Raw genomic sequence first — 14,074 nt, forward strand, 5'->3', positions numbered from 1 at the left:
TGTATATTCATACAAGTGTGTGTGGGTGTGTGTGTGTGTGTGTGTGTGTGTGTGTGTGTGTGTGTGTGTGTGCCCCCAGCCCTATTCATGTGTACTGGGAAGAATAAGGTCATTCGCCATAGGGGGATCGAGCTTTTCTGAAAATTGCTGCACCTTATAACTGCACTGAGCCATTTCATAGCCTCTCAACAACACATAGCCACTGTGCCACCGTGATGAACTCCCTGCTCGAAGCACCATCGATGAACAGACACTTTCTCAAGGCAAAGAGCTAATAAATCAGCAGCTGGCAGGTGATCGAGACGGCCAGAACTTCACAAAGGCAGAGCTGGGTGGAATGGTAAGGGAAACATCACTTCATTATTGCCTACCTGTAAACACATACCCACTCTTTAGTGAAGGACTAATCGTTCCAGTTCCACTAGCTCTAATTAACAATCCTGCACTGAAAGATGGAAAAAACAGCAGAGAGAGGCAGAGAGAGGGAGAGAGAGGGAGAGAGAGGGAGAGAGAGGGAGAGAGGGGGAGAGAGAGGGAGAGAGGGGGAGAGAGAGGGAGAGAGGGGGAGAGAGAGGGAGAGAGAGGGAGAGAGAGGGAGAGAGGGGTGTGGGGTGGGGCAGAAGAGATAGCAGGAGGAAAAAGCAGGGACCAAAAAAGACAGACGACACATAGAGCACAAAGAAAACCAAGTCACAGGGCCCCTCTGCTTTTATTCCAATTAAGGCTTTTCCACAAAACCGTTCTTTCTCCCTTTAATCCTGTCTTCTACATATGTCAGTGATCTACAAAAGGAGTAATATTACCAAAGAATGGAATTTTATCTTGTCCAGCCATTGTAAAACTCATTCTATATTTCTTGTGTGCTCTAGGTCGTTGTTATAATCATTCAGAGATAAGGATAATTTATTACAATCCTCTTCTTTTGCACAGAGGCGCCCAGGAGTTTTGAGCTCTTATAAAGGAGCATGGACTATCTCACAGCCCAAAGTCATACTTTTAGTATTTGTTTTATTCAAAGCCTCTTTAGCTTGTCTCATTATCTCTCCAACCAAGCCCTTGACTTAGGGAGGATCTTTAATGGGCTGTAAAACAATTCCAGATTCTCCCTCTTCCAAGTAGAAGGTCTTTTCAGGCCTCCTCATCCTTCTAACAATCCTCCCCTGTCTCTTGAACTCCTCTGATTACTAGTTTTAAAAGGCATCAGCAAGGCATATAATTTGGACTGAATAACAATAAATGCAGAGGAGGACATCTAAAATCGTCCAGAGGACAGACATATTTCTTTCAGGCCATCCACAGCACATCCTCTGCCAGCATTAGTAAAGATCATTAGTAATGTAATGTAAATTATTTTGGTACTGATTGCTCCAAATGTTGCACACAGATTGTGCCTTTTAGTTATAATAGCGGAGCCTATGAAGTTGCAGATTAATTATCATAACAATTACAGCTCCCATGCTACGGCCTCCCTCCTCTTTCCTTCAAACATGAAGCCCCTCAGTGGTCTCTGGTGTTGTGCACCATCTGGCTGATGTGCATAATGTACCAAAGGTGAAACCCCAGAAATGAAAGAGCAAATACAGACTATTGGTAAACAGGGTCGTGGAGGAAACACACACACACACACACACACACACACACACACACACACACACACACACACACACACACACACACACACTCACACACACATACACACACACACACACACACACTCACACACACACACACACACACACACACACACACACACACACAGAGATACACAGTGTTTTCACAGCCTCGTCTTCCCACCCCAGGGCAGGGTGTGTGGGGCAGGGCAGGGCAGGGCAGGGTGTGTGGGGCAGGGCAGGGTGTGTGGGGCAGGGCAGGGCAGGGCAGGGTGTGTGGGGCAGGGCAGGTGCACCGTGTGTGGGGCAGGGCAGGGCAGGGCAGGGTTTGTGGGGCAGGGCAGGGCAGGGCAGATGCACCGTATGTGAGGCAGGGCAGGGCAGGGCAGATGCACCGTGTGTGGGGCAGGGGCACCGTGTGTGGGGCAGGGCAGGGTGTGTGGGGCAGGGCAGGTGCACCGTGTGTGGGGCAGGGGCACCGTGTGTGGGGCAGGGGCACCGTGTGTGGGGCAGGGGCACCGTGTGGGGCAGGGCAGGGTGTGTGGGGCAGGGCAGGTGCACCGTGTGTGGGGCAGGGCAGGGTGTGTGGGGCAGGGCAGGGCAGGGCAGGGTGTGTGGGGCAGGGCAGGTGCACCGTGTGTGGGGCAGGGCAGGGTGTGTGGGGCAGGGCAGGGTGTGTGGGGCAGGTGCACCGTGTGTGGGGCAGGGCAGGGTGTGTGGGGCAGGGCAGGGTGTGTGGGGCAGGGCAGGGTGTGTGGGGCAGGGCAGGGTGTGTGGGGCAGGGCAGGGTGGCAGGTACAGAGAGAGAAAACGGCTGCTGTTCAGGACACAGTGTTTCAGAAGCACACATTGATCTGTTCCAGGCTGCAGCAAGGGGGAGAATCAATACACTTCTCCACCAAGATGAATAACCAGGCTAATTCACTGGTTGATGGGGGTGGTCTGTCAGGTCAGGCCAAACAGCTGGGACCCACAAAAGCCAGGAATTGTACACCTTCTTGTAGCACTGCTGTCAATGTTTATATTATTGGAGTTGTTGGTCCATTACATTAAGCCAAAGAGACAGAAATAGTTGCCTTTTCTTTTGCCTTTTGATCTCATTTGGTCTCAAAAACATTAACACTATAATGATGTATGGAGCAGAAGTATGAGGACTGATCTTCAGACACTGGCTACACAATAAATCATTAATTGCCTCAATCTTTCATCTATCTTTCAAGTATATTTGCAAGCACATAAAAAATCATATTAGCAAGGAGATACTCAACCAGCTAAATATTTGACTTGAAATATCAAAGAGGGTCATTTGAACGGAACTTAGGTAAATAGAACGGGAGAATTTGCACTGAAAATGTAACACCTCATACCAGCGACCACAGTGACAGAATGCCGGGACAGTATTAAATGAAAAATGTGCTTTGCATGACCAGTGTAGAAAAGCAGTAAAGACATGTGCATTGTAATGGGCAAAAGTCATCTGTTAATTCGTCTAGGTAAGAGCTGAAAGCCAGTGACATCATCACTTTAACCCTTAACTGACTTACTCACATAAATGCCAAACTGACAGAATGAGAAACACAAATAGAATACAGTGTATTTACCTTGAACAGGCCATGTTTGTGGCTGTGCTGCCCAAGCCACACTCCACTACCAGGGGTCAGATTCATTTGGGGAGGATCTATCACACGCTCATATATCCTGCAAGAAAACAAAAACACAAAGCCTATGAAAACACACATTTGTACAAACACCCCTACAGTACACAAACACGCACGCACGCATGCACACACGCACGCACGCACGCATGCACACACACACACACTGACACTGATAACCATCCGTAATTCACAACCATGTTCACATAGAGACTGACATATTGCCTTCCTAAAAGAGGGCTTCATGAAAACAACAAACAGTGCGACGAGCCAAAGATGACACTTTGTTGTTGACAGATCCACTCTGTGGACTGAGAGACAGGTCAACTCCTATACAAAGAGGTGCTGGCAGCAACACAGATCCAATAAGTGTAAATAATATTGGCAAATCCAATAGAGAAGCAGGAGACTGTGTACATGTCAATTTTCTCTTCGTCCTCCCGAGGAAATGGGATCTTGAGGCTGAGAAACTCCCCTCAAGCATGACAGTCTTACAACCCCCCCCCCCCCAAAAAAAATAAAAAATAAAAAAAACAACACTGGCCAGTGCTATGGATATCTCCACGGCCATGCGTTCCTGCTCACCTACCGCTACAGTCCAAAATAAATAAACAAACAAACAGGAGAGGTTTTCTATTATCAAACCAAGCATCCACTCATGCCTTTCCAGCTGTCAGTGCTGTCTCATCTCTGAGAGTGTGCTATTGTTCCTGCACTGAAATGAACATGACTAAAATTGCAACTGGGGTGAGAGGTTGTGTGATGGACAGTGTACAACATCAGGATGATAGACACTTAAAATATCTTCATCCAGCTGTAGTGCACATTGAGCACATTGAGTCTGTGTATGCCAAATGAAATGTGCTATATAAATAAACTTGAATTGAATTGAATAGTGTTGGCAGGCCATGTGTTTCTCCTCGTACACCAGGAGGGCAGCAACCCTGAGGTGGGATGCATCATACTCAACCGCTCTCTCAAGCGCTGCTTGGCTGAGTTGATACACCTGGGATATTCTTATGTTACCTAGCAGATGCATTTGTCCAAACTATATCAATACACATTACATTATCATTCAAATGAATAGCTTAAAATAAAGACAAATAGCTTAATTAATAATAAGATTTAAATAAGATTATATTACTACTACTAATACTACTACTAGTAGTAGTAGTAGTAGTAATAATAATAATAATAATAATAATAATAATAATAATTTTATGTACCACAGTGACACAAAAAACAAAGAAAGCCAAGCGTCAGGCACGGCAGGTGCACTAACACCTGCACAGAATAACTGGCCTGATGTTACTCGGCAACAGAAAAATGACTGACTCCCTATCCAAGCACTAGAAAGGAGGGGCTCAAGTTGATGAGAGAAGAACCCTGTTCTCTTTTTCGACATGGCTCTTCCAAGAAGTGGAGCAATCACCAGCGTCGCTATAGCTACAAACCCGAAATGTAAAGAGTTTCCTGTCAGACACATGAGGGCATAGCATTAGGGGCTATCGTTGAAATAAAGAATAAAGGATAAAGAATAAAGTATACAGTATCTGTTTTCCATAACTGTTCTTGAATTTCCCCTGGGGATCAATAAAGTATCTATCTATCTATCTATCTATCTATCTGAACAGCTTGCCTTTCATCAACCCACCAGCAACTGCATTTTGAGAGAATTAAAATTGAGAAAAACACTAGGTCTGTAAGCTAATTAACAGTAGACTACTTACTGAAGCACACAGCAAACTCTGCCCAAGGTCATGAAATGCTCTTCTAACTATTGGGCACTGTCATATCTACATAACTGCATACATCAGCAGCCTTTCATTTGATTTGCAACAAAGAGACGGTGGCAAAAGAGACAGCGGTAGCTTTAACAATGCATAATATTAACAGGTCTACAGCAAGGCACTTCCCAATGTTTAGTATGCTCAGTCCAACTCAAAGAGAAATCTGTTTACTCAGACAAACCTTTGTTTCTCTGGACCTGAATAAAGCCTGCATCCATGAGAGGCTCCTAATCCACAGTGTTACATGCAGAAACGTTGGTGCAATCGACTCCACGTGAACTAATTTGAGCTATCACGTAATTGCGATAGTAAACAGAAAAACACTCACACTTAACATTTCATTTTTTGGAAGTGAGTCAGTATACGGACACAATTTGAACGCTATGTCATTTTCAGTGTCTAGACATTTGAGAGTGTTTTGTTTTCTGTTTACTACACCAGTGCTGCCTCCAATTTAATAAGCAGGCTACAAATTAAGAGAAATGACAATGTGCTGGTTAAGGTCAAGACTGGCCCACTCGCTCAGAGACAGAGAGCAGGAGAGGACAGACCACTGGAGGATTAAAACACCGGGGCCAAAACAAACACAGAAAGGGGGGGGGGGGGGGGGGGGGGTACTTGATACACCTGAAACGGGGCCAAGTCTATTTTAACATTCTTCCAGTTAACCTTTTGCGGAGCCATGCTTTAGACCCAGATTCAAAGAGAGTGATAGAGAAAAGTTGCGGTGGCATCATATCACTCTTGGAAGAAAAAAAGAAAAAAACAAACAGAGCAGGCAGAGAGAATCACATATGACCTGCGCTGCCGACAGTGCTACATTAGGTGCAAATGGATCCAGCGAGCTGGTACAGCATGTTAGGAGGTGGAATAAATCTCCATCTTGCCACTGGAAATAACACTTATGGTTGTGAATAATAACAGCCCCCTGAATACAGATTGAGCCCACGGGAGAGGAAAGGGAGGAGACACACCGCTGGGACTGGGACTTCAACAGAGTGAACAGCAGCCTGCAGGGAAAGCCCGACAGCACAGCACACAAAACTAACAGCTTCAAGCCTGTCTTACTGTATACCTGTTGCTAATTCGATACTTCCTAATGAAATCTGCTTAGGTACAGCCAAGAATTATGCCCTTTGGCTCCTGAGGACGGCACTGACATTTCAAACAACATGCCCCTCTCCTCTAGCTATGGGAGTAATTACAAATGCAACTGAGGCCTGTCAGACAGAGACATAGCCGCAGATTTCAAACACGTGTTGCATGGTCCTAATTAACCTCTTCAACTGAAATCAGTGTGATTTTGATCCTCTGTGTGGTTAGACACGCGATGGCAGAGGGTCTAGAAAGAAGAACTTTGAGCTCCACTCTGACTGATCTCCCTGAAGTCTGCTGAGTTCTAATTACACACAAGCACACACACACACACACACTCGCATAAACACACACACACACAGACACACGCACAAACACACACAGACACGCACACACACACAAACACTCCCTCCCACACTCTGTGCAAAATCCATATCACTTCCAGCATGCCATGATGTGAGTCAGAGCTGCTTTGAAGATGATAATGGTGAAGAAAAAAATAAATTGTCTGGGCTAAAGTGACATAATTTATGTGTGTGAACATGTATAATGTGGAGGAAAGTGTCTGCAGGGGATGACAAATATGAGCTGACCCTATCATCTACCGGCTGCAGGATATTTTCATTTCATTTTGCCGTACCCTGTGGATGTGGCAGGACGGTCTGCGCTACAGTGGCTGCTATGTTCCTGGACGTTTGTAGGATGGGGAAGAAACACGGCTGAAAGCAATAACATTTCCTGCCCCATTAGGCCACACACAGATGCCTGAGATCGGCTGTTTGCACAATCACATCCCATTCTTGGTCACCACTGTGCCCAGGTAGAACTGCCATCGTGTTATACTGTACATTGCCGAGACCAGAAAAAAAGATACTTGGAAAATAAAGAAAAATAGACATGGGGCAAAAACAATTCCCAAGTTCTGGACAGAAATGTTGCCCATAAAACAGGTGGCTAGCTAGTAAAATACACATCAAACGACTCTTTTCCTCTGGCCACTCCAAGCACTCTCCTTATCATGCCCTCCAGCAGTGGATGGAGCCGTTGTGCAATCACACCTTGCCAAAGGGCATCTGCCAGTCCTTCTGTAACGCCACCAGAAAATCACGCACGCTGTTATCATGAAAGGTTTTCATCAGCTCGTGAACAAAAAAGGAGGCAGACCGACCCGACAGCAGTGGCTTCGACTGCGCAAACTGAGAAAATGCATGCAGCCTAATGATCGGCAAAATTCCTTTCATAATTCCTGGCTGAGCTTCGGTTTTGCTATAAAAACCCGTTATTACTTCCCTTGCTGTTTCTGATTGCCAAAAAAGAAAGGAAAGAACAACGACAGCGGTGCAAACCAAAAATGTAATCCAGCAAGCTCACAGGATGGTATTGCCTTCGGAATGACTTGATAACATCAAAAGGAAAAGTGTTCATTTTAAGAAAAATTACTTTCTGACTTTCCGACCCTCATATTCAGTGAAATGATTGTGTTTCCCCATTCACATACACAGATAAGGATTGCAGCTCATTCATTTAGTGGAGAACCACCACAATGTACAGTCAAATGAGAAGGCAATAACACAATTCAAATTCCAAAGTAAAACAAAAGACAGAAAATAATGGGTGACCAAAATAAGGAGGATCTTAACAATTTCAAACGATTGACTGATCTAAAAGAATCCTGGTTTAACCATCTTTTCCCCTAGTAGTCTGCAAGGAAACAATCTGATTGAACATTCTCAGCTGAGCCATATACAGACTTTCAGAGGCTAATGAGGAGGCTTGTTCTTCTGACCGCAGCAGCACACTGGGTGGCCCAGAGGAAGCCAAAGACTGACCTTCAATCACCCTTTAGTCCAGGCTACAAGGATGTTAACCTAGCTTCTTGGCATTAGTTTCTGCAACATGAGACATCAGAGCCTAAACTATCATTAGAGACTTAAACTATCAGACGCCAAAGACAAGTTGAGTTGTGCCGCAGAGTCTGTCTGGCATGTTAAAACTAGACAATCAGTATTTCTATGTGTTATGGAGCCTGGAAACAAATAGAAACATTTAATCTAATAAATAGTCTTTACAAATGAAAATAATTAGAAACCCCACTTATAAGGCATGGTAATATAGAGTATAAGCAATCCTTGGGACTGGCTGGTTACCGTGAACTTGTCATTACCTTGCCAAATATCGAAATCTTTAAATAAACCTTGGGATTTGTTGGCTACCCTTAAAGGTGCTCTAAGCGATGCCATGCATTTTTTAGGCTAAAACATTTTATGTCACTTACTGCAAACATCACCTAACCAACCGCTAGCTGTCTGTGTCCTGAATACACTGTAAAAAAAACGTGATCTCTGTGGACAGCCCAGGCTCCAAAAACGGCAACAAAAACAATCCGGGCAAACCTAGCCCATAAAAACATAACAAACTGTTCAAGCAAATCACAGACAAGATGCGCGTTTAGGAGAGTTTCAATTGCACAGGAGCAACACGGGAGGGAGGGGGAGGAAGTAGCGAGCTTGCTCTCTGTTTTGTTTGAAAGTCAACAGAAGTGACGTTACCCAGCATCGCTTAGAGTACCTTTAACTTGCTAATAACTAACTAGACTCAGCTAGACTTAACTAGCTAGGACCAGGAGCCCCTCTGTGACCTACTTACAATCTCAGCAAGAGACAATCAATTGCAGGAAAGGATTTCAATTTACCCTTCATTGACATTTAAAGTTTTCCTTTATTAAGCCCTATCATGGGGAAGGGCATTTATCATGGGGCAAATTTGAGGCTGCTTTTTATCTATAGGCCAAAGTCATTTATCTGGTTTTGGTTGTTTTGCTGAGTCTCTCTATTGATCGCAGGGCCTCAGGGCCACTCCTAATTGGCTGGTTTGGAGTTTATGCATGATGCATGAGCCAGAGGGATGCTGGCAAAACAGCAACTGATGGGTATTTCAAGGTAAGGAATGCAGAGTTCAGAGTTCCTCAACAGTGATTGCTCAGGATCCTATTTAGCATGATTAACCCTTCAGTAGGCATCGTCACATGACTGTTGAATTGTTTAGCAGGATTAACCCTTCAGTAGGCATCGCTTCAGTAGGCATCGTCACATGAATGTTGTGTGGATTGAGTGTACTAAAGAATGTCTAGGTCCATCGAATGTATCAGGGAATTCTAGAATTCTTTTACTCTACAAAACTCTCTCTCCCTTTCTCTCTGTCTCTTTCTGTCCATCTGTCCATCTGCTACAAAAGTGTTAAATCTTTTAACAACTTCTGGTCCAGTATGTTGATCACTGACAGTACAAGAGCATGATAGAAAGATAAGGGGAACATCAAAGAATCAGTGATATCCATGGCTCATTTCAGTTCACTAAATAATATACAGTAGGCTATATTTATATTTTGTACAGTTTTTACAGTCTTTATCCAAACTCTCAATACTGTACCATTTTTCTCAGCGTCTTTTGCCATTTTTCTCAGCGTGTGTGCTTCCTAGAGTCTGGGTATCTAACTGACAGCATTGCTATCATTAGGGTCTTGATCTCCCAGCTGAGCTATAGACCCTTTCAACAAGAAAAACAAAAACAATGCTTGAACATTCTATTTCGTTCCCAATCTACTTACGCTTCATTAAGATACATTATCACCCGGAGAGAAGTAATACTTTTTTCTGATTGGCTGGTGGGGTGGCTATTAATTCTGAATAACAGGACACCGTTCCATATCAATGCTTATGAATGGTAACTATAACAACCATAGTAGGACGACGGTTGCAGCGCTCTAGAATCTTTGGCTGCAGGCTTCGCAACAATGGAATGCTATCGCTGTTATAAGGCCAACGAAAATTGTACAACAAGCTGAACTAGTGAGCTTCTTTTTAAACGGAACCACGTGTTTCCTTTGCTTTACAGTGGCAACCGGGTGATAAGCGGGATAACGGCCTTCGAGGTGTGTCCAGTTATACGGAATTAATGGACTCCGCTGCGCGTCAGGGAGTTTTTTGCCTCTCGCCCTCGTCCATTAAAGAAGCCCTATGCAAGTCTGGTTATTCCTTCGCTGTTTCTGGGTTTTCGCCTGATTTTGGCTCGCATTTTTCACGACATAGCTCCCCCTGCAGCTTCGGTAGCAAGTGACTGCTACGCTAAACCCCCACTAGCTAGCGAGCTAGCCATCAAGAAACCAAGCTAAACACATACAGGGCTCACAATAAAACGGTCGAGCAAACACATTGTTCAAGAGACTATCAAACCACATTGCAAAAACGAAGTTCACCCAAGGGTAGGCTACTTACAATTTCAGCAGCAACAAAGCCAAGTCGGAGTCCGTTTTGCAGTCTTCTTAGAAACTACAATCTTACTACATTTTCGAGGCCTTCCGCCGAGTCACATCTGGATTTCTTCGGTCCGGGACCAGAAAGTTGCATATTCGTTTTTTCCGCGGAGAAGCACTAGGGGGAGATGAAGCACCCACCAAACGACCCAACAAGTGTTGTAGAACCATCAGAACGACTCTCAACCTGCATAATTAAGGTCATTTTTGCTAAAATTGTTGCATAGGGCCTCTTTAATTCTGTATAACAGGACACATCGGCGAACGTTATCACTTACGTAACATATGGAATGTTAAAACGGAAGCCTTGTGGGAACAACTATGATGCTGATAATGGAACTCTCTTGAAACGGTCAATAGGAATACACTGCATGTAGCAGTCTGCTCAAATATGCTATATAATTAAACTGTTAGTAAGTATTACGAAAAGGTTATTAAAAACTTCAGCACAACCCTCATTACATAATGAGCAATGCAACATAGGGTGATATGTGAAGGTATATCATGTTTGAGAACAGAGTCCCGGTTTTAGTAGGCCATGGGGTTCGGTTTGGAACATAAACTTCTATTCGCAGGCTCATATAGCAGGAAACAAGAGGTACAAAAATGATTGGGGTATTCTTTCACATGGTCTTATTTAAAGCAGGGCTTCCTCCTCCCTTTCCCCTGTAGATGAGCTATGCACCCATTATTGAGTTGTCATAAAAGTCACTGGGTGATGTGTGTGTGGAGGGGAGTTGAGAAGAGGGAAATAAAAGCAAAAGATGAGAGGGAGAGGGGGGAAGAGTGAGAAAAAGAGAGGGGGGGGGCAGAGAGAGAAAGAGAGAAAGAAAGAAATAGAGGGGGACAGAGAAAGAGAGAGACAAAGTGATGAGATACGTGCCAACTCAGGTCTGTCTTCACTTCACAGCTTTCATTTCATTTAATGCTTCATTATCCTATAATGAGTCTCCTCTTCACCTAATAATGTCTGTCCACAGGAGCTGCTGCTTGATCCTCTGTGTTAGCCTGCTTAGGGAAGGGAGCAGAACATTTATATACCACCGCACCGCTCTGAGCAATGAACAATGGATAACGCCATTCTTGTGCAACAATGCAGTGCCGAAACAACTTCCAGACGATCATAACACACGTGTCCAGGCCTAACGAGCAAGTTATCTAGAGGACCAAATGTGCCTTGTGGCCAAGCGGAGCAGAACAGAGCGTGGATATAGTTGAACTTGATCATCAAGGACTAATGGGTGTAATTCCCACATCACGATCGGAGTGAGTCAGCCTGCATACTGATGTGTGTGTGTGTGTGTGTGTGTGTGTGTGTGTGTGTGTGTGTGTGTGTGTGTGTGTGTGTGTTGGGGGGTGTTAGGTGCACAGAGCAGCCATGTGCGTAATGGATGGTAATTCAGTGTAATAACACTGTGACCTGACCCTACGCACACACCCGCACAAACACAGATAACGTGCAGGTGCTAAAACAACTTAGCCACTAAAGAACACCACAAGGCTGATATTACCTGTGAGAATTATTTCAGTTGGGTTATGAGGATTGTTGATCTATTTCGACCTCCCTCAGACCATCACCATGGTCTACACCTTGAATGATGCCATCCTTCTACCTTTTCTCGAGACCATTATATCAACAAAGTCATGTGACTGACCTGGAGGCTGTCCCGCAGTAATATAATGCATTCAGGGACATGCCTCTTCCTCTTTGCCTTTCTCACCTCAATTCTGAGACCGGTGAGTATGATTTCATTTCATTAGAAGCCAGTAATCCGCCACGTTATCGTGCAGGTGCCTTTGGTCCCTGAGGATTCAAACTGGTTTTCCCTTTGACATTCGTTCTAGTGAGGCGTTAGAACGTTACCGGCGGCTTGTTGAATGCAAGCTAGTGTAGCCGGTTTAATTATTGACACCTGTTGTGTTTCTCTCCACGCTTTTTGATCGTACAAGCCGCGTGAATGATGCTTTGTTTAGAAAACAAAGGCTGATAATTGGCAGGGTGGTCAAGTATAACTTTCGCCCTGTTAAGGATTTACACACAGGTGTGCAGGGATGGTAATCAGCCTAAATTCATTACGAAACGTAAGGGTTTTGGAGTTGTATAGCTAAAGCAGTGTGTTCGCGCACAGTGAGTGTTTTAATTTACTTGCTTACTGTGTGTTCACATGCAGTAGGTTAGAAGAAAAGGCTTGTTCTCCAAGAGGTGCGTTCGCGCACAATCAATGGTCGCGCATGCACTTCTGGTCTTCCGACCTAAATCAACAGTATTATGGGAAAAGATGTTCTCCTGTCTAAGCAGTGCGTTCGCGCACAGTTAGTCTTTCTGTTCCTCCAGCCTAACGGCTCCCACACACAGCTGCGTTCCGTCAACGCATGCCAGTGGGTGTTCCCAACGGTAGCTATGCAAATGACTTGAAGTAAAACCGTAATGTGATTGGTTGGTGCCGTCCGTAGATTGGCTTGATTGGCCGGTGCCGTCTGTCGGTGCAGCAACAGCTGAACTCCTCAACGCGCGCGGTGGGAGAAACGCGACGCAACGGACCCACAATTCAGTTCGGCAACGGATGACGTGAGCCCATGTAAAGTGAATGGGATGCGTCTCCAGCAACGCAACGCACGCAGCTGTGTGTAGGAGCTGTAAACGGCGTGTTCACATGCAGTATGACAGACATGTCAAAGTCAAGGCCCGCGGCCTTATCTACGGCCCCCGGGATGATATTTGATTAGTATTAGAACCGGCCCGCAGGCCACAGCCGCCGCACCATTACTCCATTCCCACAATGCAACGGTAGCCCACGAACTCACTGCGGCGCCGCAAGTGGGCCTCAGCTTCATTATTCATCAGTATTCAGTCAGGGCAGATGTCAACTTTCAGCTACCACCCTCCCCCAGTGTTGTGCCTGAACGCGTTCATTGAACGAAAGTTCATGAACTCGTTCATATTTTGAGCGAACGTGAACTGAACGTACTGTATTACTACTGCCGGATGAACGTTACTGTGAACTCTTTCATTCTGGTGTTTGTGAACGGCACGCTCTTTTAGTTTAATTTTTGTTGAATAGGGTGCCAGATTTCTACAGAGCCTTCCACGCGAAAACCCGGCTAAAACACACCGTAAAAAGGCCTTAATATGGCAGCATGCAGGTCACCATTTGTCAAACTATGGGCTGCGGTCCGCAATGTGGACAATGGTCTGCAGAGTGAAATTATTCCCGGGCCATCGTCTGATAATTTGCTGTGCAATTGATCAAGGAGCCGGCGGACAGAAAAAGAAAACAAACATTTCTGCAATTACTAGGAAATACTTGTTTGGTGTCATCAAACATAGAGGCATAGAATTAAGTCGTGGTATGAACGTTTATTCAATGCATGCGTGTGCACGTTGGTAGCAAAGCTAAGCTTCAACCTATTGGAAGGCTATTTAATTATGAAACAACATTTAATAGAACGACGTGGATTTATGCAACTTCCATAAAAAACAGAGCACAGACTATATAAAACACTGTTTGGCATTAAGTATTAAAGTCAGCCAAAAGCTATTAATTAGTGTTAGTTTAAGATAGTTAAAGATCTCCAGATCAGTGAGACGCATGATCTGATTCGCCATTTACCA

At 44.7% G+C, this 14,074-nt stretch overlaps 1 protein-coding gene across 1 annotated transcript in view; it reads right to left on the reverse strand.

The window, feature by feature from the left end:
* The window catches only part of LOC143125501 (protein kinase C-binding protein NELL1-like), a 171,274-nt gene that overhangs the window by 109,857 nt on the left and 47,343 nt on the right, over window positions 1-14,074 (reverse strand). Inside the window, exon 5 of the mRNA XM_076287007.1 lies at window positions 3,212-3,308. Within this exon, the coding sequence (XP_076143122.1) occupies window positions 3,212-3,308 (97 nt within the window). The remainder of the gene's footprint in view (window positions 1-3,211; window positions 3,309-14,074) is intronic.

Source organism: Alosa pseudoharengus, unplaced genomic scaffold, assembly GCF_046254945.1.
Source record: "Alosa pseudoharengus isolate Yale_2024_CS ecotype anadromous, Long Island Sound unplaced genomic scaffold, YU_APseudo_1.1 YU_APseudo_1.1_scf_16, whole genome shotgun sequence".
Lineage (NCBI taxonomy): Eukaryota > Metazoa > Chordata > Actinopteri > Clupeiformes > Clupeidae > Alosa > Alosa pseudoharengus.